This window comes from Columba livia, chromosome 4 (assembly GCF_036013475.1).
Source record: "Columba livia isolate bColLiv1 breed racing homer chromosome 4, bColLiv1.pat.W.v2, whole genome shotgun sequence".
In the NCBI taxonomy this organism is placed as follows: Eukaryota; Metazoa; Chordata; class Aves; order Columbiformes; family Columbidae; genus Columba; species Columba livia.
The window spans coordinates 34,241,597-34,267,710 of record NC_088605.1 but is presented as its reverse complement, the minus strand read 5'-3'; the positions used below and the strand labels follow the sequence as shown (position 1 = coordinate 34,267,710).

Sequence of the window (26,114 nt, the reverse complement as noted above, 5' to 3'; positions counted from 1 at the left end):
TATTTCAACATAGAGACACATACATGCAGACATGGGAAAAAAGTAATAGATCAGTCACACCTATTTTCCTTTCCACTGGAGAGGAGATGGGGCTGAAAGTATCTTCAGACACAAGGACAGAATGTTTTCTGAATCAGCAGCATCCTCTATTGGCAAGAGACACACTCTGCTCTTGCTGGCTCAGATAAGCAATCAAACATGGGTTCCACATGTCACGGTCAAAAGCAGCAATTCTTACAGTGATTTAAACAGCGACACATTTTGCTAATTGTACTTTTTCCATGAATTGCTAATTGCTATCTTATAACTACTGTTCTTCGGAGCAATGCACCATTTTATTCCATCATGGCTCTTTGTAGTCTGTGAGAGAAAGAGATATTCCCTGTACTTCCTTGTACTCTCTCACAAAGCTGGAGAGCACCAAACTGCTTAATTCTCCTAATATTTTAATTACTTGCCCTGCATCACCTTCAGTGCCACATGACCACACCAGAAATTTAGCTTTCTGACAACAGTAAATATAGACATTACTCCAAGAATGTTCTAGCAGAACAAGTGAAAGTTTTCCCTAGACAAGGTGTGAACTTCAGAACAAGAAATTATAAAAGCTGTAATCCAATGGGGGAAAAAAAAAAAAAAAAATAAATCTCTTCATCAAAATTCTTTGACCTCCTGCACAGGCTACTATTGTAGATTTGTATTCTTGATTTATTTATAAAACCCTGCATCCTTCTCCAACAAATATTTCGCAAAAGTGTATGAAGCAGCACATCCTCCATGCAGTACCTCAGGCCTTATATAAGAAAAACACTCCTGCCAAGTAACAGAAGAAAGACTGATAAGGAAGCTTCATGGAATTCCAGCTCCTCAATTTACAATGGTAAATAAAGCTGCTGACCAGAAGAAAACAAAGTTCATAAAGCACATACTTTTAGCTGTATAAAAGAAAAACCCCTCACCAATGGGCAGTGTAGGTCAGCTCTTTCATTTACAGTCTCAGAAAAAAGCATGTCATATTCGGAATCCCAAAAGGAAGTGCTAGAAAAATCAATGTTACAATTCTAGGTGCACATACACTTCAAACAGAATAGAAAAGTAAACAGAACTGCTCAAAAATGATAGAAATGTTAAACAAAATGTAAGACCTGTACTGATGAATCACTCTTCTGAAAGGGGAGCAGAATATATCATCCTGAATTTGGGGAAAAGAATAAATCAAGTGTTTTTATAGCCTAAAATAGCATGATGTGCTAACATAAGTGGTAAGAAATTATTCTAATGTCGAACACATCTACTCACGTTGCTGATGACAACAACTAAAGCATAAATCAATAAGGAAACGAAGGATATTATTACTCAGACTGCAAGTAACCACCATTTATCTCTAACATGTACTAAAACAGCAATGTGTGAAATGACTATATGTGTTTAGGTTTGCTGAATTTTTGATTCAAAACTTGCAAAGGCAAGGCATTGCAATATATCAAAAGAGACAAGGTTTGTGGCTTTGAGTAAACAAGTGTATTGTAAAATATCATACACATTAATATTACAGTAATCGTCTATTGTTCTATGTAGAACAGCATATTACTATTAGACTGGATGTGACTGTGACATAGCACTTCTTCCTCACAGCCTAAGAATACACTCCTATTATCAACGTCCACATGGAAGTGCAAGTCCCGCTTTCAACGTTTTAAATAAACAAGAAACAACAACAAAACCCACAACACATGAAGAAAGCCCTGCTACCAACCTAAAAACACCAAAGCCTAAAAACATTTCTTCCCCAAACAATGAGAAGTATCACACAAGCATAACAAGTATTTATGCCAAATTCTTTCAGTGTGTGAAGTAGAACATTCTTCTAGTTAACTGCAGTTTAGTGAAGCTGGGGAGAATGGTTCCTACTTAGTAAAGTTAACAATCAGGATGTCTGAAAGCTGGAAGATCTAAAAGCCAACAGATTTTCCTGAATAGGTCCCTTAGACTTCTTACACATTGAACCTATATCTATCTGTATAAAAGCAAATGGCAACCCATGCTTACATAGAAGAAAAAAAGTGAATAAATTACTTCCACTATAAATTTCTGAAATATTTTAACTATATTTTATCTCATTTTCAAACACACTAATGAACAAATAGAATATACGAAAATGTCATTATATGTATTACAATTCAATCACTAAAAATCTTATTCAAACCAGGATTATTTTTTTTATGTGACAACTCTACCAATATCATTATAAATGAGTCTGAATTTCTGTTTTCTACTGAAGTTATTGCCATTGCCGTTACATTCAAACACTGTGACAAACAGAGTGCTACAAATATTGAAAGAGATGAATAACTATAAAATGGGTCAAAAAACAAAACTGACATTCACATTGTGCCCTCTGTATTTCAAATACAATGGGTTTGATGCTATCATACTGATTGCTGTATTTTTTTGCAAACCTGTTCTTGAGGCTAGTATTGTGTGAAGCAGGATGAATAGAGTTAAAATGCTCATAACTTTGGATAGCGGCCTAACAACAATGGCTGTTCCTCTTACACTGAATGATACTAAAGTGAACTCACAGAAAGTAAAACCTATTTTCATCTGAAAAAAATTATTCCCCCCCCACAAGCCACAAACCACTATGCAAACAGCATAGTAAAGGAAATGCATTGCAGACTTACTGCAGTAAAGCTCCAAGTGCTGCCTTACCAGTTTTGTAAGTTTTTATCAGTACTTCATCTGACAACACAGTCCTTCTCAATTTACTGATCCAAATCAGTTCTCAAAACTTACCAGGTTTTCTCTTTCAATTCTTTGCTGCTCTTTTTGCCTGTTGAGGGCAGTGTGGTACAATTTAGGAGGCGGTACAGCTGACTTCTTCAATGCAGTGGTACTCCTCGGCTTTGCAGACTGTCTGGACAGTTCTTTTAGCAACCTTTGGTTTTCCCGATCAATCTGTCTTACTTCTTCATTAGTGAAAGAATAATTTTTCCTTGTTCCTTTAGATGGCTGATCGATGGTTAGTTTTTTTTCTTTTTTCTCCAACTGTAGGAAAGCTTTACAATGGTAAAAAGTAAAATGCTCAGATTAAAAAAAAAATAAAAGAGACAATTACAAAACCTTGCATTCTGTTATTAGGATTTATTTACAGACCTTCAAAACAAAGGTACATTTCACATCCCCCCATGTGAATTTCAGGTTTATGCATTTCAAAATTTTTCAGGGATACTCAGTTGTCCTCAGTACATTGATCTTACACAAGTTTCACCAGCAAAATTAAGTCTAACTTTGGCTTGGTTAAAGCCCATCTGCTTGTTTCTCATTAGGAATCCCTCTCCTCCCATTTATGACCATTAATCCAGAAGAAATGAACAGATGCAGTGAACAACTGAGCAATACAAGAGAATCAGTGATATGCGCACAGACACTTTGTAAGCATTTGTGTAGAATATATCTGTTATTTAGAAATCAGAATATAAATCACCCTCATGTGCACAGTAATTTCTTCTGCATGGTCGGTATTCCTGATCCTCCCTTAGACTGCAACCACCCTTGATCTCTACCTTTACCAGTATGCTTACCCAGCTTCTACATGGACACAATATGCTCAGACTTCCATCCTCAAATACTTTTACTGTAGTTACTACGGTACCAGCAATCAGCATAAGCAATTATATATCTATACATGTTAATGGGGCTACCATTACACAGCATGAAGGCTACATTGAACATAATCATTACCACAGTGGTATAATCTGTAGCACCAATAAAAGCAGAGAAGTTTTCCAAGCAACACAAAACACAGCTTCAGGAAGCCAGGACTAGAAATAACTTATAGAAGAATTAAAACAAAAATTAGTATTTAGATGTCTGCATGTGGCAAGAGATTTAAAGTGTGCTCCAAAGATATCTAAAATATCTGCCTCAGCTGAACAGCAGAACAGAAATGCTGTTTCAGATAGAAAACTAACACTGGGGAAGCATGACTCAGAGAAACAAAATGCATTTCCTCAAGTGATTTTGTTGATCTTTTGCCCCTGAAGCAATCCTACATCCCGTTGGTGCAGGAATTCCAAAGGGAAAGATGAAAACTCAGTTTAATGGATGAAGAGAAATGAGTGAGCATATAGAACAGAAGAAAAAAATCACTGGGGCCTGGCAATCTAGAACAGTGAAAGAAAAACAGCAAATTAAACCGGATATGAGGTTTCAAGACAAAATGACAAAGAACGCACACTTGCAAATGCACAGCAAGACAGACTCTCACAATTGTAAGATAAGATAACTGGGAAATTTCACTCTTAGCCAGAGCAAGCTATGCTTATTACAGTTCCAGTGGAGCTTTGCTCTTGACCTATTTCTGAGTCTTTGCTTTCTAAAGCTCTGCAGCAGATCTTCTGGCAACTGTTTTAAGAGCTTTGCTGTCATGGTATTACCCCAAACGACTGCATTATCTATGGTACGGGAATGGCAGCCCCAGGTTAGATCAAAGATTTTTGGAATTGAGACACACACCAGGAAGCCTTAATCAAGCCATTCCCCACATTCCTCCAATATCACAGTGCTCCCAGAAATCCACCCCCCCCTGCCCCGCCCCAACTTCCACCCCTAAAAGCTCCACAAAAGCAGAACAAGCATCCAAAGCAGGAGCTCTGAGAAAAGCAGAAATAAAGAGAAACAAGCATGCAGTAATATTTCTGCAGCAAACACTTCCACATCAGCAATTTTTTGGTGAGGGATGTCTGAGGCAGCCTTTAATAGCTTAAAAACCTCAAAGAATGATGAGCTTATTCTTACTTCAAAACAAAATGAAACAAAATCTTTCTTGCAGTATCTTAACTGTGTTTGTTCCAAAATAGATGCAAGCAAATCTTGCTACTGTCTTTGAGAAACAGCATCTAAGTCAAAATCCAAACAGCTAATAAATGTCAACATTCCTCTGGAAATTAGTAAGCTTCCACCATCAGAACACTTGTCAATGTAAGCAAGAACTGCCACCAGCAGCTCTGTGAGGCTGTTCACACGAGCAAATACCGGTCTACTTTGTCAAGAAAAGTTGCAAATCACCTCAAAACCAAGACACAATGCAAAATACCGCAGGATCAAGTGTGCCAACAGGTTAATGAAGTATAAATGTATTGAAAAGCATCTTTACAATTTAGTAAGTCACCCTAAGGGGAAAGCTAGTACAGCCAGGAACACCATTTGAGGAGACAAACCTGGGATGAGACTCATCTAGATATACCTACAAAGGACAAAAAGAAATACACAGAAAATAACTAGAGTCACACAATTGACATGGTAACATCAAGCTGCTGTGTAATTCTCAGTAAAAAATAATATGTCCTTATGGGAAAATGCAAAACCAGCACTGCAGAACACAGTTAGAAGAAAGTGATTTGAACAACCATCTGAAGAAGATATTTATTATATATAACATATATATTATATAATCGATAATCATATTATTATGAAGCTATGAAAGGTATTTTCAACTTTTGCCTTACGTCCATAGCATCACAAAGGTTAAACAAGACTGCATATCATATACAAGACTGAAAATCAGATTATGGCAAAGAACAGTTGTTCAATCGAAGTCTTGACCCAGCTTTGTGGCACAAATGCTCTTGGTGATGCAGTCTCTTACAAGAGGCATTTCAGCTTCTGAATAACTGTCAGTCCAAATTCCAAACCACTCTTATTTTTTTCTGTGAAATGTGTGAACTAGTAAAATTCCATTTAAACCAACAGCATTCTGAATGAGGACATTTTTAACTAGAAACACAAGTTTCCTGTCTTCGCTGGTACATGACTGTTTTAAAGCTGATTATATACTTTGGTGGAGAGTGGATACTCTTCAGATGCAGCTATGAAGTATACACATTAAACCCCTACAAACAACAACAACCAACAACCAAACCAAAACCACACACACACACGAAACACCACACACAGGACCAGAGCAATGGCACAGAACAAACACCTTTCCCTTTCCTCTCAATGCTGGTCAGGAAGCATTTTAGAAATGCTGCTTCATGAGCCCTGCAGCAGGGCTCAACAAGTACTGGGTCACTCCAGTCTCTCAGGGGCAGTGGTGTGGAACTTCTGCAGCATTAAACATCGCTGGTATTTTACCAGAAGCTCTGGTAGCCAGTGTAAATATGTATCTATGTACATTTCCACGCATTGCTCTACTGAAAACTACTACTTATATATGTAAATATGACAAAATTTTACTAACTTTACTCTCACCTTACAGGTTCTTCAATCACAGCCCCCCAACACAGAGAAGTTTGTTTTTTTTTTTTTTTCTATTCATCTCTTCTTTCTTCCTCCCCTCCTTAATCTCTCATAAATCTTTTTTCCTTTCAATATATTTTTTTTCTACAGTACCTCATCCACACCTTTTATTGCCTCACCACAAAGACAGGTTTTCCCACCTGTGGCAGGCAGAGGAGACTCCAGACCATTTTCTTCAGCATGTCGTCCATTCTCAGCCTCATTAGTATTTATTATTTATATTTACTAATTGTAGAAACTGACCTTACTATTGCCAACAGCTTTCTAATGTATTTTGAAGTCAAGGGCTTGCTAACAGTGATAGTATCAAGTGTATCACAACTCAAAAGAAACATTGATAAAGCAGAACCGCTAAGCCCATCATGAAGGTTCTGCTGTGAAGTTACTCAGTGAATCCTGAGCAGATGATGGCCAAACCCCAGTAACTACTGATACTTTGTTGAATTACAGAAGATTGATGAATTTTGCAACAGAAGTTCAGACCAAATACAACTCGAGCAGCAGCAGGTTTTCAAGGGGAAAAAGATCAGTCTAAAACTCTAGTTCCTCACTAGCTTCTTCAGTTCCTCAACTATCTTTTTATAGTTAGCCTTCTGTATGACCTAAGGAAGAACCACACTTGAAATTTCACAAGTAGCTCTTTGCAGCAACAATGCTGCAATACACCAATGCATTGAATCAGATAACACATTAAGAGTAGTAGTTTTACAGTTCTTCAAGCCCAAATGTTAATAAATTACAGTTGTGTTTTTTCTAGTTAAGATCTATATTAAGGAAGAATTTAAGCTGCAAAGACCACTTCAAAACTAACCATAACTGACTGAAGCGTAGCCATAGACAACCTCTTTTAAATCACAGCAAATACAACATTAATCTCCTTAGGAACAGCATGAGAGGAGAGTTGAAGACTTTAGTAAAAAAAAGCAACAAAACGGATGCTGTGCCACTTATGGAAAGAGAATCACTAATAATAGAGTTCAGAGCTTGTTCCTAACAAAACAAGCAGAAGGTGGGGAGCATCCATGAAATCACTGATCCTTAAACTATGCTCAAATAAACTGCAATAGCAATCTAACAAAGCAGCAAGCAAAAGGTTCTGTGGGTCTTTCCGAAGCAGGGACGACACTATTTCCACGATCCACAATTAGGATTCTGATCCTAGACCTTCAAATCAGCAGTAATTGTTTCCACTAGTTCCAGAGTTACCTGGCTGAAAAACTGTCCAAGCTTCACTCTGCAGAACACCACTTACACAGCAACACATTCCTATCCTCTGCACACTCACTATGGCAGAAACTTACGTAATTCACAGCAGGTATGTATATCCAACATGCACTGAATGTGCTTCAACATACTGGCAACTGCGTTGCTTTCATGGCAAAGGCAGTAGGTGTCTAACTGAGCTCAGCACAAGCCTACAGAAATAGGGATCATTCACCACCAATAAACAAAAAAGAATCGATACCCCATTTAAGAGGTAAATGCATTTATTCTAAACACTATTAAACAGTACAGGTAGTGTTATATAACTCAAATATTCAAGTTTCAAAGTCATTTCAATGATTTATTTAACAATGTGCTCACACTAATCAAAAAGCAGAAGTGTTTCACTGGTTTATCTGACTTGTTTTTTAGTGGCCAATGACAACATGAGGCAACACTACAGTTTATGGTTACGATTTAAGGTTCTAAAGAGTTAGTAAGTCTTGGAACAATTAAATAAGATTTACATGTAGCTTCCTACTCTATCAGTGGGTAATAAGTATTTAAACTAAATCCCTATTTACCACTTAATTGTCAGCCAGACCATAAATCAATAATTTGGGGGAGTGGGATAAAAAAGCAGCAGCATTTGCATAAAGACCTGCAGAGTGTGCAGTTCTACTTCTCATTTACTGGTAAACAGTAAAAGAAAACTCTTCTGGTGTTCACAGGATTTCTATGAAGGCTGGTTTCCATGGAGAGACACCTGACTTTCTTTCAAGCAATAAACAAGCTGTTTATTTGCTTTCAATTTGTAAGCATTGAAATGACTTTGCAGAGTGAGAAAGACCAAACCTTCTATAAAACACAAATTATAATTAGCAAGTCAAATGCATTAAGGCAGGGTGATCCAGCTGTCCTAATGGCATTAAATCTAAAATTAAAGTCATGCACATTTCAGTGTAACTGTTGCAATCCCAGCAGAGGAAGATGCATTACATTAGTGCTTACACTTTTGAGTTTCCCTGCTCCATTACCACACCTGTAATACAACTGTAAAATACAAAAGGATTAAATCACAATTCTTCATAGATTTCTAATAGTTTCAGTCTAAAATTGTTTCCCTGTAGTATCTCTAAAGAAATCTTTCCTAGAAAACCCCTTATTACATGTCACAGAACTCCTTTAAAGAAGATTTTTGAGAATCTGTGATTTGATGTTATTTGAAGAAAAGGAGATTGTGCTTTTCAAGTGTAAGTTTTCCTCTTGAAAAATTTACCCTTAAATAGGACTGCTAGTCATTTCTTGATGCCATGAGAAACAACAAATACCTTACAGGTGCAGATTTTTTTTTCCCAAAATTTAAACATTTTCCTGCGGATATTGGAAAAGTCCAGATGTCTTTACAATCTTAAAGATTTTCAAAATCTAAATATCAGAATAAGCTGATAATTGCTCTTCTACCTCAACATGAGTTACTAGACCTGCAAAACAGATGCATACGTATACACATACACAACCAGTTAAAACTCTGAACACACAAACTAAAAAAAACTTAAGTGAAAAAGCTACACATATTTAGTCCAGCTGCAGAGTTCTCATGTTTATGTATATATTTAAGAGTCTGCTTCTAATGTATATATTGTTGAACAGCTATTCTACAACTACACTAGTTCAGCATGAATAAGCACACAGATAACATATTCCTAAGAAGAGAAAATTTCAGTTATAAAAAACTTATTTCCAGAGTGACAAATTATAGAAAAAAGTTAAAGCAATTGCTACATGTTCAGTTGGAGCTGCTATTTAGTTTTCTACTTGAATAATAATGATATTTCTATCACAGTGCTTTCACCAAGCGAGCTCTGACTGTTTTACAACAGAAAATCTAAGGCACAGAAGAGGCAAGAAGATTTATCAGAGAGCATTATAGGTGAGAGCGTCAAGGAGCGTCAGGTCTTCAGCCTGTGGCCCATTGTCCTACTTACCCCATCACACCACCTCTTCAAGTTAATTATAGCTAATACCACGGATTTACAGCCTAATTCTCACAGACACTTTTGTAAAACCCCATTTTACAGAGAAGAAAACACAAAGTGCTGAATTCTTCAGCACTCTACATTACCGCTGTATTGATACCCAACACAAATTTAGATAGAGACCGCAGTTTTAGCATGCCACACTGTTCTAAACTACAGAAATCAAGAGACTTGTCTAAAGACAGAAACTAAGTCTGTAGCATAGTGGGACAGAAATGGATGAGTGCTCAGTTCACACTTGTATGCTTAACCCATCTCTTCATCTGTGTGACCTCAGTTCCTTACAATTATATGAGACATTGGATCAATACACAGGACCAAGCAAAACAGCGTAAGAAAATTTTCCAGGTTTTTTTACTAGCTTCCTAACATGAAGCCTTATAAAACTAATTTTTGACAAGCTATTTCTTTGCATTGGCATATTTAATTATCTTTTTGTGTTCAGATTACTCAGGAGTACAGCAGAGGAGATAACTCTGACATTTATTATTATGGGTTTTGAGTATTGCTCTTAGTTATTATTTTAATTTTCTAAAAGATCTTCAAGGTTTATAGCAGAGTGGAAGTAACATTAGCTCACAAAAGCATTACATACAGAAATTTATATTACATCATGAAACAACTGAAGAACTGTTGAAAAATCTGAAAAATCATAACCACCTGAAAAATCATAACCACACCTGTATTTTTTCCATGCAGGTGGTGGAAGAAAGTAAACAGTGATGAGAGGCCTGTAAAATATAAACCCTACTAACCCCGAGTAACTGCAATTGTGAGTACCTATGTTCTTGGCCACACTGATATTTGAATTCCTAAGCAGCAAGGCTGCCCAACTCCACAGTGCTACAATAGTTCATACAGTCATGCACAGCAATGAGAACAGTCAGCTACATGACAGTCTTGGCATTGTAATGAAATTATGTAAGCCTCCTAAACACTGACTTCTATGTCTGTAAAAATGCATTTATGTTTCTGTAAATTTGTATTTATGTAGAAATGCTTTTATGTTCACATGTTCCTCTTCCATCAGCATGAACGCAAAGCCACATTGGTATAGCCACACAATCTGTGGGTTCTGGAAACTGCACAGTTTATTGTACTTGTTCCTCCCCTTTGAAACAGTGCTTGACTCCTATCTAATCAACGCCAACGCAAGGACTACATTCATATGCTTTGTCTTTGGCAACATGCAGAACCTGCTTCTTGCCAGTTTTCAAGCGTAATCTCCACTTTGCCCTCAGCTATTGTTACCAAATAGATTTGTGCCATTTTGACTAAAACTAGTGCAGTTACTTTCCATGGGGTGAACAGAGGCTGCATAGCAAGCTGCAGGACCTGGTAATGTGGACCTGGTAATGTGCTTTCACTTTGGTGAAAGCACACATAAACCAACAACTTTAAGATTTAGCAACCAAGTGTCATCACATATCTTTATCAATCTCTTGTTCCGAGTTCAAGTCACTAAAGAATATTTCTAAAAACCAGTGATAACGCTGCACAGCAATACTCACCTAAAAATCAAAGTGAAATACAGAGCATTGAAACAATGAGATTTCCAACTAAAATTGTTATTTCTGAGATTTTAAATTATTCAAAATAGCATACTTCAAAATTTGGCTTTTTATCAAGAACAAGCATAGCTTTAGGAGATGTAAGGGCATGATATTTTTTTTAATCTGTGTTTTCAAAAAATGTTTATAAAAGTGAATAGTCTGCAATATGAGCACAATATGTATCAATGGCAGATCATACAGAGGAAAAACTCTGTCAGCTCCTTTTTAATTTAATTGCAAGATTTTTTCTAAATGCTTCAAGTTGATGCTATTTTAAGATACAGAAAATACCTTGCTGCTTAATAACCAGAGTCTTGCTCTAATGCAAAACTTATTCTTAGAACACCATGTGCTTTTAACAGGTTTCTTCCCTTCCTCTGTTCTTCTGATTAATTTTTAATACAAGAGATTCTAGTCTTCACAAATGTTCACATTACCAATGCATAGAACTGTACAAAATGAATTACTGCAAGCCCCCTAGAAACAACACAGTAACAGATCACATTGAAATTCTGCAAGTTTCTGGGGACCTTGGGAAATCAAACTCACATAACTGCTGTAAATGCTTACAAGCGTTTACAAATATTACAAGCATATTTGACAAAAAATTTAAACTAAATTCTTCACCAGTATAGACTACTTGAATATTATACTTTATAACAAAATTGGAGACATCCTGATGATCATGTAAATCCTCTTCCATACACCCAGGTCTGGTCTTATCCTGCTCTCACCTGAAGCAATGTTCAGGCCTGTGCAGTTCTAATGAACATTTCATGCAGACTGGGGGGAGAATATTTGCATTTTTTTTTTTTTTTTTTTTTTTTAATGAGTACAGAAAATCCTGAAAGCAATAACTCAGAATAAGATTAGCTCCTATTTTCCCAGACTAGTTACTTTCCATCACTAATAATCCTGCCCCATTTAAACTTCAAAACACTCAAAGTAATTAAGCTATGTTGTGCTTGCCAATTCAGAGACACACTTGGGAGTAATATGCATGTTAATCAGGAACATTAGCTGCCAGACTATATGAATTCTACTTCTCATTACTCAATCTTTATTACTGTTATTTAGAACTGTTTTTCAGTTTTGGGAAATAACTCCCCACACACCTCCAAACAGAGATTCACCTCTGAGAATACTTATCCAGAGCTATAATACCCATTTGTTCTAGGGATGACATGGATTCTTCCATAATTACCAGTTATTAAATAGCTTCTTGCTATCAGGGAACAAATGAAGATGTAGGACATCATCTTTTAATTGCCTAGCAACAACTCTTCTAACATCTCATTTTGACAAGTGGTTTGAGACTTTTCTAGTACAAAAGAGTTGCTGGAGCACAAGGACTATCAGAGATGAAAATCAACTCTGCCTTTCCTGATGGCTAGCTCTGCTTTTGTATCCATCCGTAGAATTTCCATAAAAGTAAAATCCTCATTTCTACTCATAGGAAAGTTAAATGATGCCTACAATGTATTTTGAGTCCTCACCCCCTATAGGCTCAGTCTGGCAATGTGTGAAGACAGACAAGACATGCAGTTCTAGTCATGCCAAACCTACAGCAATATGGCAAACTTGGGTTGAAATGCACCAGTCGTGAACTAGGAAGCTTTCCTCTCCTGAGATCAGCAGATTTGAGCCAAGCCTCTTTTATTCTATAGAATTTACTATGGAAAACTCTGGTACATGAAAATAAGCACAAAAGCACTGTGTGGACCTTAAAATACATACATGAGATCATCCAGTACATTCTCAACCCATACAACAAAGGCTTGCAATGAATGCAGTGGAAGAGATACAAATCTCTCTCTTAGACTACATTATTAAGACTTATTAAATCTATTGGCAAGAAGCAACTGCTCAAGTTTTAGGAAAGTTTATCTGTTATTTTTCACTTTAAAATACCTTTACTCAACTTTATGATATTTTAGAAGGCAAATACTTAGTTCAGAAAAAGAACTTCAAATGATTCTGTTTCATTATCCAAAAAAACTACCAGAAGTTTAAATATGACATATGCTTGTATTCATATATCATGCCATGTAGTTTTGGACTGCCTTTCTATTTTGAAGGTTGATAAGCCAGCATTTTATCAGAAAGGTTGGTGGCTTTAGATAGTAAACTGTGCCATAGTCCAGAAAACCCTGATTTCTCAAAATGCATGTGCAGTTTTATTATTCAATTTGTATTATATCAAATCTTATTTAGAGATTCACCCCGTCTGCATATCTTCCTTCTAGGTATATGCATACCAACACATGCTCATATACATGCTGCTGCTTTCCACTGTAGAATCAGTACTATTTACATACATAAGAATTCAAATAATTAGATCAACACAGCTTAATCACAAACCAGTCTTAAAAATACATGTGACACATCCTGTTAGAACTCAGTTGTTCTCAACAGTGTACAGATGTCATACTTGGTTAAAAGAAAATTTAAAAGTCACCTTTCAAAAGCTGATTCAGGTCCATGGCATCATGCAAGACTTTTCTACTGTATCTGCGATCAAACTCGGAATCTAATGAAAAGAATACAGACATAAGATTTGATTTGCAAGCCCCATAAGTTTTACAAATTTTGTGCTGTACTTAAATTCTTCAAAATTACCATATAAGTCTTGGTTCACATGTTCTTGTCTTTTTACTTTTAGTTTCTTATCATTTGATGCTGCAAGTTCAAAAGACTGGATAGGACTGATGTCTGGAGTTGACAGAGGTGTTACATCAGTCACTGTGTCTTCAGACTCCTCCAGGTAATCACCAAACTTTGGTTTTCCTTCTGCTAATTTCACTGCTGACTTAAATTTTTGTTTTGGAGACAGAAGAGCATTCCTACAAGTGTTTGAAGAATGAGATGAATCTGATAAACAGCTATCGGAATCTGTATCAGAACAATCTGTATCTGAGCTTGAGGATGAGGACGAGGAGGAAGAGGATGAGGAAGAAGAGGATGAGGAGCTGAGATTAGTATATTTTTTGCTAGCCTTTTTTATGTTGTTCGACTGCTTAGCTGACTTTGGCCTAACCTTCATTTTTTTGCCATCATCACTACTATCTTCTTCATCTGTATAATAATCTTCTTCACCTTCTTTAACTATTTTGGGGATTCCAGCAGGAACATTCTCCTGTGCTCCCCTACTTGCTGCAGATGACATTCCAGATGTACCTGCATTCTCCACAACTGGAGAAAGAGACAAAGATGACACATCTCCAAGATGACCTGTGCTGTTTTCGTGGGACTGATCTTCCTGCAAATCTTTCTGCTTTTCTTCACTTTCCTCCTCACAATATTTTGCTTCCTTTAAATTAGAAACCAAATCAGGGTCTGCAAGAACTGCCTTTGTACTGCCTTTCTCTACACATTCACCATTTTCTTCAGCTTTCTTTTTTTCTTCCTCAAAATCACTGTCAAAGAAAGCATGATCCACTTCACCATCTGATACATCTTGAAACTGGTCCATACTGAAATATGAAGTGCCACCTGCAACCATAAGGAAAGGTTTTCAAAGATTAGCATAAAAATGGATCAAAGTGCACTTCAAGTATAATAGTTCTGTTCTTTACTCTTTTCGTTCTAGTAATTTGTAATTCTGCAGTTAATTATGTTATATTGCTAGGGACACTCTGTAGTAAGTTTTATGAAGAGATTTTGTGCCACTTTATTGGACACAGCTCACACATTAGATCAAAACGCTTTCATTTAAGCCAACAAAACCCATCACTTTTTCAAAACTTTTACTGCTAAGGCAATTAGTCCAACATTGTCAGTGGCTAGAGAGTCTTACCTATGACAAGCAAGTGAAGTGTCTTATTTTTTTCTTTTAAGCTGGGGTCATTTTAAGCTAGAACCACTAATGAGTTACCATCAATTTGGATTTTATATTAAAAATCTTGTTTGTATATGGTGGTCACCATCTTGGCTGCCTCAGCCATTCGAACTGCAGACTTACAGCACTTAAAGTAGTAGCAAGTTCAATTTGCATCAAAAGATCCATGGCTCTGTAGGTTACATTGTAACAGATGTATGGCAGGAGAACCAGAACATTTTACAAGATGGATGGTCTCCCTTAAACCACATATAGTTTATTGTCCTAGCAAACCAAGGTGAAAAAGGAATTCCTAAGTTTACTTTGAGACTGTAAGGCTATTCCCAAGAAAACTTCTAGCTAAAGTTACTTCAAAATAAGGAATTTTTAACAGTCTATGTCACTCAGTTGTCTTGCCACTTCTCAAATAATACTCAGCTCTAGGGGAATTTGAAATGTGCTTTTTGTATTTGGGGTGAATGACAAACCTTAAAAGCAAAAGGTGTGGAATCTCTTGTGGTTTTAAGATTCACAAAGCCAAAAAACTGAAAATAGACTTAAGATTATATGTTGTATAAAACTGAAAATGCCATTAAACAACAGAAGCAGAGGTGAACTTTGGTGCCATGAAGAGAAACTTATTAAAGCACCTAGCTTCTCCAAAAGCAATAGAAAAAAGGAGTAAAGCACCTGGGAACTCAATTTGAAATGCTACATAGAATTTTTCCATCGTCATTTCATGTCTCATGATCCCTGGCTTCAGGCAGCTTGCATAGTCTGCAATGTCCAATTGTAATTTGAATTCCTGGAAGTTTTCCTAGAACAGCTTACTAAAAGAATAATGCATCAAAACATGTACAACAGGAGAAAAAAAAAAAAAAAAAACAAAAAAACCCCCACACACCAAAAAAAAAAAACCACCAACAAAAAAAACCCAAACCACAACTCAGAAGAGAGTAACACATTATTTGCATTTAATTTTCTGCTTCATGTAACCTAAACCAGAATGGAACCAAGCAGAAGTTTGGGCACTACCTGCAGATTACAGATTATTAATTATTTATTTAGCAAGTACAATTTGGGCAAAGCCAATTCTATGACAAAAATGAATACAGGAAGTACAGAGTTAAAATTAAACCAAAACCCTTTCTTCTCCATGATGCAAGGTTTTTATCACTTAAGGCAATAACACATCGCCAGTTTGTAGCTTCAGATAGATTATGACTGATAGGTAAAAGCAGCCATGTGGCATATTTCACTTGTCTCAAACACACATATTTGATACACTATTAGCACTGCTGGACATAAATGCTGTACATACTGAGCATAAAATAAGGCAAAAAAAAAGGTTTGCAGGTGGACGCAGACCAACAAGTACAACTGCAAATATAAAATTTTCTTGATTGTAATATACACGCCCATGTATTTTTAGTTTATGTAACACGATGCCTGCAAAGGAGACTAAACTAACAGTATCTCACTGGCTATAATATAATAGGTGGAAATACCATGACTTCTCAGATGTCTCTTTTCTGAACATGATCTTTTAAGTGAGGACAAGATTTAACTCAGCAGCAAAAAGGCAGAGTAGAGATGGTAAAAGGATATAAAAGATAGCAAGGAGCCTATACAGTCCTTTCCATCATTTGCACCAGCCAAGGAGCCCACACCTTCCCACCTTGCATGACTTGGGACTAGCTTACCTACCAGTGGGCTGTTTTCTGTGAAAACTGAGCCATAACTGATTCACAGACAGCAACCACTGTTAGCAGGAGAAATGCAGTTTAACAGTCCGACTGCTTAAGAAGCAGCAGTTGTTAACACCAGTCATTTCACTGCCAAATGCTCCTTCAAAATGCCCTGGCACAATCCCCTAATTACTTCAGCCTTCATCTTAATGGAAACCAGACATGCTGTGTTGGGCAGTTTCTCTCACTGACACTCTACTCACAAACTAAACATTAATGAATTTTGTAGTCCGCATTAAAAACAAACAAGAGGATAAAAGTGAATAGATGGTATTTTTGGTTCCTATTGCCCTCATGCATTTAGAATGTCTTTAAGGGAGCTGGAATTTGCCAAGTAGTAATATGGAAGTAGCAATTTTGCTGATAAACAACACCAAAATTAATAAATTGGCTGTGCATGTACACACATACACTCACACCACTTCATATTGACTGTGGAAAAAAGGCCTGGCTACCTAGGAAGAATTTATGGAAATAGCTAGATCATGCAGAAAAAAGATCAGGGAAACAAAAGTGCAATTTGAAGTTAACTTGGCCAAGGAGGGGCCAAGTTCTCTGTTGGACTCTGAAGGAAATATAGTTAACAAAGATGAGGAGAAAGCTGAGGTACTTAATACCTACTTTGCCTCAGTTTTTACCAGTAAGACAGGTGGCCCTCAGGACAACTCATCTCTGGAGGTGGTTGACAGAGATAGGAAGCCAAATAGGCCCCTTGTATTCCAGGAGGAAATAGTTGGTGATTTACTGAGCCATCTGGATCCTCACAAGTCTATGGGACCAGATGGGATCCATCCTAGGGTGATGAGGGAGCTAGCAGAAGAACTTGCCAAGCCGCTCTCCATCATCTTCCAACAGTCCTGGCTCACTGGGGAGGTCCCATATGATTGGAAATTGGCCAATGTTACCCCAGTCCACAAAAACAGGCTGCAGAGCTGACCCTGGCAACTACAGGCCTGTCAGCCTGACCTCGGTGCCTGGCAGGGTTATGGAGCAGATCATCCTGAGTGGAATCACACAGCACTTTCAGGATGGACAAGGGATCAGACCCAGCCAGCATGGGTTTAGGAGGGGCAGGTCCTGTCTGACCAACCTGATCTCCTTTTATGATCAGGTGACTCACCTGGTGGATGAGGGGAAAGCCGTGGATGTGGTCTATCTGGACTTCAGCAAGGCCTTTGAAACTGTCTCCCATAATATACTCTTGCGAAAGCTGGTAGCCCATGGCTTGGACAAGTGTACTCTACGCTGGGTTAAGAACTGGCTGGAGTGCCGGGCCCAGAGAGTGCTGGTGAATGGGGCTGCATCCAGCTGGCGGCCAGTCACTAGTGGTGTTCCCCAGGGGTCAGTGTTGGGTCCAGTCCTGTTTAACATCTTTTTTGACGATTTAGATGAGGGGATTGAGACCATCATCAGCAAATTTGCTGATGACACCAAGTTGGGAAGGAGTGTCGACCTGCTGGAAGGCAAGAGGGCTCTGCAGAGGGATCTGGATAGACTGGAAAAATGGGCTGATTCCAATGGGATGAAGTTCAATAAGGCCAAGTGCCGGGTGCTGCACTTTGGTCACAACAACCCCCTGCAGCGCTACAGGCTGGGCACAGAGTGGCTGGAGAGCAGTCAGACAGAAAGGGACCTCGGGGTACTAATTGACAGGAAGCTCAACATGAGCCATCAGTGTGCCCAGGTGGCCAAGAAGGCCAACGGTATCCTGTCCTGTATCAAGAATAGTGTGGTCAGCAGGACAAGGGAAGTGATCCTTCCCCTGTACTCTGCATTGGTGAGGCCACACCTGGAGTATTGTGTTCAGTTCTGGGCCCCTCAGTTCAGGAAAGACATTGAAGTGCTGGAGCGGGTCCAGAGAAGAGCAACACGACTGGTGAAGGGACTTGAACACAAGACCTATGGGGAGAGGCTGAGGGAGCTGGGGTTGTTTAGTCTAGAGAAGAGGCTTAGAGGTGACCTCATCACTCTCTATAACTACCTGAAGGGAAGTTATAGCCAGGTGGGGATTGGTCTCTTCTCCCAGGCAGTTAGCAATAGGACAAGGGGGCATGGGCTTAAACTCTACCAGGGGAAATTTAGGCTGGATATTAGAAAGAAATTCTTTACAGAGAGAGTGGTCAGGCATTGGAATGGCCTGCCCAGGGAGGTAGTGGACTCGCTGTCCCTAGAGGTTTTTAAACTGAGATTGGACATGGCACTTAGTGCCATGATCTAGTAAACGGACTAGAGTTGGACCAAGGGTTGGACTCGATTATCTCTGAGGTCTTTTCTAACCCAGTCAATTCTGTGATATACAGGGCATAGTGCATTTTTATTTCTGTGAGAAGGACACAGTTCTCCAATGTTATTAGTTGTTAAAATATAGAATCAACAAGTGATATTCTGAAATCCCAAGAAAGCAGTCATTAGGGTCAAATAGTTATCATTAACTGCTGATTCTAATGACCACCGTATTTATTTACAAAGTAGTATATGCTTCCTGTGGCTTTCTGCCATGAAACCCTCTAACACAAATATGATAACTCAAATGAGCGGGTTAGCCTTTATTTGTCAGATCTTTTTTAACTGTAATATTTCCACTCCCTATGTAATTCTCTGTTTCTCCCCCTATTTCTTGTAATTGCAACACCCACCCATTACCATAGCCAAGAACATCCATTCCTATTTGGCTCTTCCTCACTGCAGTTCCTCCTAGTTTATACCACTTTTTAATCCCTTCACCTGTAAACACCAATCTTGAGCCATTTAATATCAGAAAGCAGTTGTCAAGCAGCGAAGGAAAACATGCAGCCTGGCCATTAGGGTAGTAGGGACTCACACTTTCTCATCATCTGACTACATGCCAAGATCATGCCCATGTTCCCACCAGACAGCCACCACAAGAGCAAAGATCACTCAGCTCCAGTCAGCTGCTGCGCTGCCAAGAGCACAAGAAGTATTTTGACATCCCCCTCCATGGTAAACAAAGATCAAGATCTTATTAAGGCTAAAAGCATTGAGTGTTTTTTCCCCCGTCAACTGCAAACCTGCCAACTACACCACCTGAAGTATTTTTGTAGGTAATGCCTAATAGTAGGCCTTTAGGCATGGCTGCAATATAAAGTATAAAGATAAGATAGGATGTAAAAAGTGATATAGTGAAGATACAGATTTAGATGCGAGTTTGCATTTCAACATATACTGCCTTTTGATAACATTTTTGAATGTTGGAAATTAACACTTATGAAGTACATTAAGTACCTAGTGAAATATTCAAGGTGTTTTAAACTTGCTTAAACCTTTAAGTTATGTAATCAATCTTTCACTTTTTTTTAACACATACCATCTGAAATACATGTATCAGAGACTACTGAAATAAATCACAGAAAAAAAAACCACACAAAAACAACTCAACATTAAAGAACAAGCAGCAATCAACTTTCTTTAAACATTCTGCTTTCATATTCAAGGAAGAGAATGGTTCATAGAGAAAAAGAACAGCTTTCCTCTCTATCTAATGACATACAAATTCCTAGCATGCAGAACACCACACTCTGAATTTGTATGTCATACATCCTCCGAAGGCCTTAAGTGCTTTCAGGACATCTTAAGATCCTGGTATTTAATAAAAGTAGAAAACAAGCTCCTTACGCATGCTGTGGGCTGAATCAGAAATTTCTGACCTTGCTGTGTGCATACTGTGCATCACCACAAAAGCCATAATACAGCACAGCTACAGTACACTCAAGATGAGTCAACAATATGTTTGCTGCAAGAAAAGGAACAGACGTCATCTTAGGATACATTAACAACCATATATGTAAAGTATCAGAAGGAATAATAATGTTGTATTCAGCTCCAACTAGGCACCTTCTGGTTTAGAGTTACTAATTTTGCTTTGTAAGTATAATGGATACAGAAAGAAGTAACCAGGCAGGCAACCTTCTCCCAGCCCATACAATTAGTGCTCCCACAGATTGCACCTTTCCTTTCAGCCCCAACTTTCTACCTCCTCAGAACAGGGACCCACTATCCTGATCCCAGAAAGCAGAAACAAGTGTTTGAGAGTTAACAGGTTGGAAGGTCCAAGCGTTTTAATTAAGGATTTATACTACCAATGGCAGATGTTCTTTAGGACACTCCAAAATCCTCTGACTCTTATTTACTCATTATTGCCCCCCATCAGGGATCCTGCCCCCTTGAACCTGCTGACTACCAAATCACCTCTTTTTATTATGAACTTGGGCAAGGGTGAAAATGCGAAACGTACCATCTGACTAACATTTAAAAAAATAACAATCATTAAACAAGCTACCATGTAAAAACACACCAGTTCAAACAAAAGACAAAGAATCATACATTGTTTGATAGAAGTATCAGAGCTTCTAGAAGGATGTCCTTCATAAGGCACTTCACCTTTACAAGCAGGAGTGATGCAACACAGGTCAAAGTCTCCTGGGCCTACTGCCATGTCCTGTTCCCCACTACCTAGAAGAGTCCCGCCTCCAGCTCTCCCAGGGACCAAACAGCAGGAAGATTCCAGGGGAAAAGTGGCCACTGTATGTGCCCAACCTGTGCTCCTGCTTCGTGCATCGCACGCAGCAGAGGTATGGCACAGAAATGCTTAGAACCTGCAGATGCCCATCTGCTCCTGCTGGGAAGCCAGACCTCAAAACTAAAGCCCTAAGAAAGTTTAAGAGCATTGAAAGTTTCATCCAAGAGTTCACTATCTATACTGTGCACATGCCACTTACCGTGGCATTTTCTGGATTTGCCCCTGAGCCTGTCCCAAAATAGATAGTAGGACCACAAAGGAAACAACTACACCACTTCACAAACTACTGACAGAATTTGGCAGCAGATAAATCACAACATACTACAGAATACCAGGCCATCCCTACCAAGTGGCAAAACACATGATCTGCCTCCAACAGAAATGTTCGCTGGACTAGAAGTTTGTTCATGCTTCTAATGTTATGGATTTAGTCTGCTTAGTGACATGACTACACAAATGGGCAAATTATCAGCATCTCCCTCAACACTGTGCATAGATGCACTTCCACACAGATCAAACAGATGTGAGTCTTGAGACCACACGATTACACCTATTCTCGCATTTCGGAAAATACATATACGGTTCTACAGAGACAGTGATCACATTCTCCATAGCCACTGAAAATAATATGCAACTCCGTTAATTTTCAGTGAATATATTTCTATGTAAAAGGAACAAGCACCATCTGGTACAGATGAGCAGGGTAAAGTAGAGAAATTCAGTCACTAAATCAGCATACAAGAAATAGATTAAACAGATATCACTTGGGAATAGTCTGAGTATACTTATGTTTCCTTAAAATGTGTGTAGGGAGCAAATGAAGTAAACGTGTCTTGAGATCCTCGCTCGCTTTATATTTTTAACTTGTTCATTTCTTCAGATGATAAGTATCAGTACGGAAGAACAGATAAAATGCTGAAAGATAGGGCTCTCTTTTGAATGCAACATAATATGGGTTTCCTGGAGTTCTAGTGTTTATTATGTTATTAAAATGAAACACTTCAAGAATGACAAATACACATCACTGAATTGTGACAAACATCAGTTGAGATTGTTGGATGGGAAAACATTAGCCAAAGAACACAGGTCATGTTTTAGACCATTACTACCAGCAGTTTTGGTGAAGCATAAGGCCAAGAAGCAAAGAATTTAAAAAAAGCTTTAAAAAGCACCTCTGGCAGAAGTACTAAGGTACATCTATCATAATAATGGTCTGCCTATCTTCCATGAATTTAAGGAGATATCACGAGCTGGCTCACTTTCAGACTCTTACCTCTAAGCTCCAGATATATTATTACGTCATCCAACTGGGCAGACTTTCAAAATCTCCTGTCACCTATGCCACTGAAGACCATGTCACCTATCCTGCAAATTTTGAAAGACTCCTTAGATAAGCACCTGTATGTGTTGCTGGGTCAAGCCTCTAAAGGGACTGGCCAATTACACTTTCAAAGCCTTAACAGGGTCTGCAGTCCTGATGGCCCTTTCAACCTGTGCTAACTCTTACACAGAAACATGGGACCCTCTGAATGCCCTTTTAAACACGGGAAAGCACAAAAACAACATAAAAACCCCAGCAGATCATAAAAGCTTTAAGACCCAAGAAAAAGAATGGAATGTCTCAAAATTACTTGTCCTCTCCTTTTCTCTGGTCTCTATGCTAAACAATTACAAGTATTACCTAGGCTGAGAAAATACAAAGATACAACATATGCACTACAAAACCAACCAACCAACAAAAAAAACCACAGACAGGTTAAAGCGGTGGGAGAGCCTGAAGCAGTCCAAAAGCCAAGTCCAGATTTCTGGAAATTACATTTTAAAATTCCAATTATTTTAAAAACCTACTCTTCAGCTAATGTCTGGTGACCAATTTTCTAGTAATAGTGACTTCATTTTAGTCTTTAAATAACTCCTCTGAAGAATTTAACTTTGTGGAACTTTGCCCTCTCTCCATCAACAACTGTGATTGCTTCCTATGCAAGGAAAGGCCATTAACTATTTTTTCACAGAAGCAAAAATGTGCACAATGCACTCTATTGAGCACCTTATAACAGACAAAAGTAGGGATACAAAAGCAATTTAGCACTGCTATTTCTGTCACATTAATTCAATCCCACATAATTTTCCTGCTGTTTCTATAAATGTGTGTAGAAGTTTTAACCACATAATTTTAAAATATATACATGCCCAAAGGCAAACTAGATGCTTTTGATATACGTTTTACAGTAAGAATGAGCAAGTGTAAATATTTGTATACTGTAATAAAACCAATTTCTGAAAAACTGCATGTAACAGAACTGAAAGCGAAAAATTTCAGCAAGGTATAAAAGTCACATGACCTTAGATTATGTTATACCATAAGCCATCCTGCACTATACTTTAAAATGCCAATTTCCCTAACACACTGTAAAAACTCCAGAAAACAGAGCTTCATAAGCACAACATACATTGCTTTTTATTACACCATCTCGCTGATACGCTTTGGAATGAGCTCAGTACTCTGCCCTGCTGCAGGGGCTGCACACACGATAGCCAAGGCAAGGCTCGGGATCTGCAGTTACCTCTTTTCCGATTTCCACACAAATTCGGAGGGGCCAAGAGATTCGGCGGTCAGTTATCTTTCCAAACTGCAGCCGTTGGGAACCGTTAGTGCAGGGCAGGGCGAGTCACAACACCGCCGGCCTAAGGAACTGCCGATCATCTACAACAACACACTCGAAGCTATTTACAGCGACCATTCCGGTTGACTCAATTCCCACTAATTACACACCGCCAAAACACTTGACTAAATTCTATTCGAGCACCGCTTCAGCGCATCCCCCCTCACCCGATAACTTTAAGGGCGGGGCGCAGGACGCGGTAACTCGCTCCCAAAGCCGGCGACAGTGACAGAAGAGCCGCAGCCCCGCGCGGTACCTCGGAGGAAAACCTCCCGTTTCTCTTCCAGCGCCCCCAGGGAGCAGAGAGAGCAGGCCCGGCACTGAAGCGGGTGTAAAACATGTCTCACGGCACCGTGACTGAACTCTGGCGGCGCAACGCCAGCCGCATCCCCCAAATACAGTGCGCGCAACGTGCCTGGGAGACACCTACATACGTGTCGCTCAGGCACGGACTCAAGTAGGAAGACAACAAATAGAAAAATAATAAAAATATAACTTATGTAATTATTAAATATATGTATATATAAATTAAACAAAAACAAAAAACACGTCCCCCGCCTTGTTTGATGAGGCAAAAATTACCACAGGCGGGGCAAGAAAATGCCTATCGCCCCCTCCCGCCGCCCCCAACGGCCACACACCCGCTCTCCGGGCACCTTCCGTGGGGAGGAGGCAACCAGCGCCGCCGAGACGGAGCCCCGGAGGCCCCGCTGCCGCCAGACCGGGCCGGCAGCCCCCGGAAAGCAGCAGCCGCCGTCTCCCCCACGGCTTTGTTGTGGTAACGGCGCAAGCCGCCGGGGCAGATACTCACACGCACGGGAGGAAAGAGAAACAAGAGTGGAAGGGCGAACCGCGCAGCGCTGCGGCCGCAAACCCGATGCTGCGCTTCTACGCAGCCCGGGCCGGCCCCCTCGCGCCGCCGGGCGGGGAAGGGCGGTGCCTGCGGGGGGCGGGAAGGCGGGGCGGCCGGGAGTTCCCCGGCTGCCTTCCCGCCCCTCTTGGCTCCGCAGGAACGGGGGAGGAAGCTGGAACTGTCCCTGGGGCGATGGCGCCCCAAGTTGAGGTGATAGTCCCCAGGCTGAGGTGATGGGGCTGCATGCTGAAGTTAATAGTCCCCCAAGCTGAGGTGACTGTCCCCAGATGGAGGTGATAGGGCTTCAGGTTGAGGTGGTGGGGTCATATGCCAGGGTGATGCTGTCTCCAGTTGAGGTGATGGGGCTCCAGGTTGATATGATGATGCTCTGTGTTGAGGCAGTTAGGTCCCATGCTGAGGTGATAGTGCCTATAGTTGAGGTGATGGTCCTCAGACTAAGGCAATGAATGAGGCTCCAGATCGAGGTGACAGAGCTCTATGTTGAGGTGCCTGAACCACATGTTGAGGTGATGATGCCTCAGGTTGAGATAGTAGTGCTCCAGGCTGAGGTGCTGGCTTTTCCATTTTGAGGTGATGGCATCCCAGGTTGAGGCCATGAGGCTACATGCTGAGGTGATGGTTTTCCTTGTCCGGGTAAGGGTGCCTGAAGCTGGGATTATGGCAGTCCTTGTTGAGGTTCTGACAGCCCACATGGAGGGATGGCAACCCACATCAAGGGCATGGTGCCCCACGCAGAGGTCAAAGTGACCCACCTTGAGGTGGTGGTGTCCCATGTTAAGACAACAGTGCTGCAGGCTGAGGAGATAGGCCCTCATATTATAGTGGCAGAACTGTGGGACCAAGCTACACATCCTGAGAAAACGGAGCGGGACAACTGATCTGGATGGCTTCTTGGGACATCTGACTCAAATCTTTGGGGTCGGATCAGGATATTTCTGTGAGTGAACCTGATCTCAGCATCCTTGAATCTCAGCAGAAGTATTGCAGAAACATGGATGAAGCCTTCAGGGAGAGTTTAATTACTTCCAGCACTCACTAGGTAAGTGGTGACTACCTGCCTGTGATCTGCCACCAGGAAGCAGTAGTGTCCTGTATAAGGGTGGGAAAGTTTTCAGCTCTTTCAAAAGGGTCAGATGTTGGTATTTCTTTAATAATAGTGTTACCTTCTAACAAATTGGGAAGGAATTATGTGAAAAGGCTTCTAAATTACTGATCCAAGCATTTAAAACTAAAAATTCAACTTTACTTTGGCCCCATTGTTCATGATGGAAAAGATGTAACGATATGATCACGTGTTTTTTTCTGAGTTGAATAGGGGATGTGCAGTCAAGACAACTGTTGTGTATAAGTCCATGTTTCACTTGGCACATGAACATG

At 39.6% G+C, this 26,114-nt stretch overlaps 1 protein-coding gene across 3 annotated transcripts in view; it reads right to left on the bottom strand.

Annotated features, from left to right (window-relative positions):
• The window catches only part of CFAP97 (cilia and flagella associated protein 97), a 32,891-nt gene extending 8,065 nt beyond the window's left edge, over positions 1–24,826 (bottom strand). The window contains exons 1-5 of one of the 3 annotated variants that reach the window (XM_065061186.1): positions 24,675–24,784; positions 23,765–23,904; positions 13,718–14,590; positions 13,557–13,628; positions 2,797–3,059 (exon numbers count right to left, since the gene is read on the bottom strand). In XM_065061186.1, the coding sequence (XP_064917258.1) occupies positions 2,797–3,059; positions 13,557–13,628; positions 13,718–14,570 (1,188 nt within the window). In that variant the 5' untranslated portion in view covers positions 14,571–14,590; positions 23,765–23,904; positions 24,675–24,784. Of the gene's footprint in view, positions 1–2,796; positions 3,060–13,556; positions 13,629–13,717; positions 14,591–23,764; positions 23,905–24,504; positions 24,624–24,674 lie in introns of those variants that run through there. The other 2 variants (XM_005500186.3, XM_065061187.1) reach the window with 2 other exon arrangements.
• Positions 24,827–26,114: the final 1,288 nt, after the last annotated feature.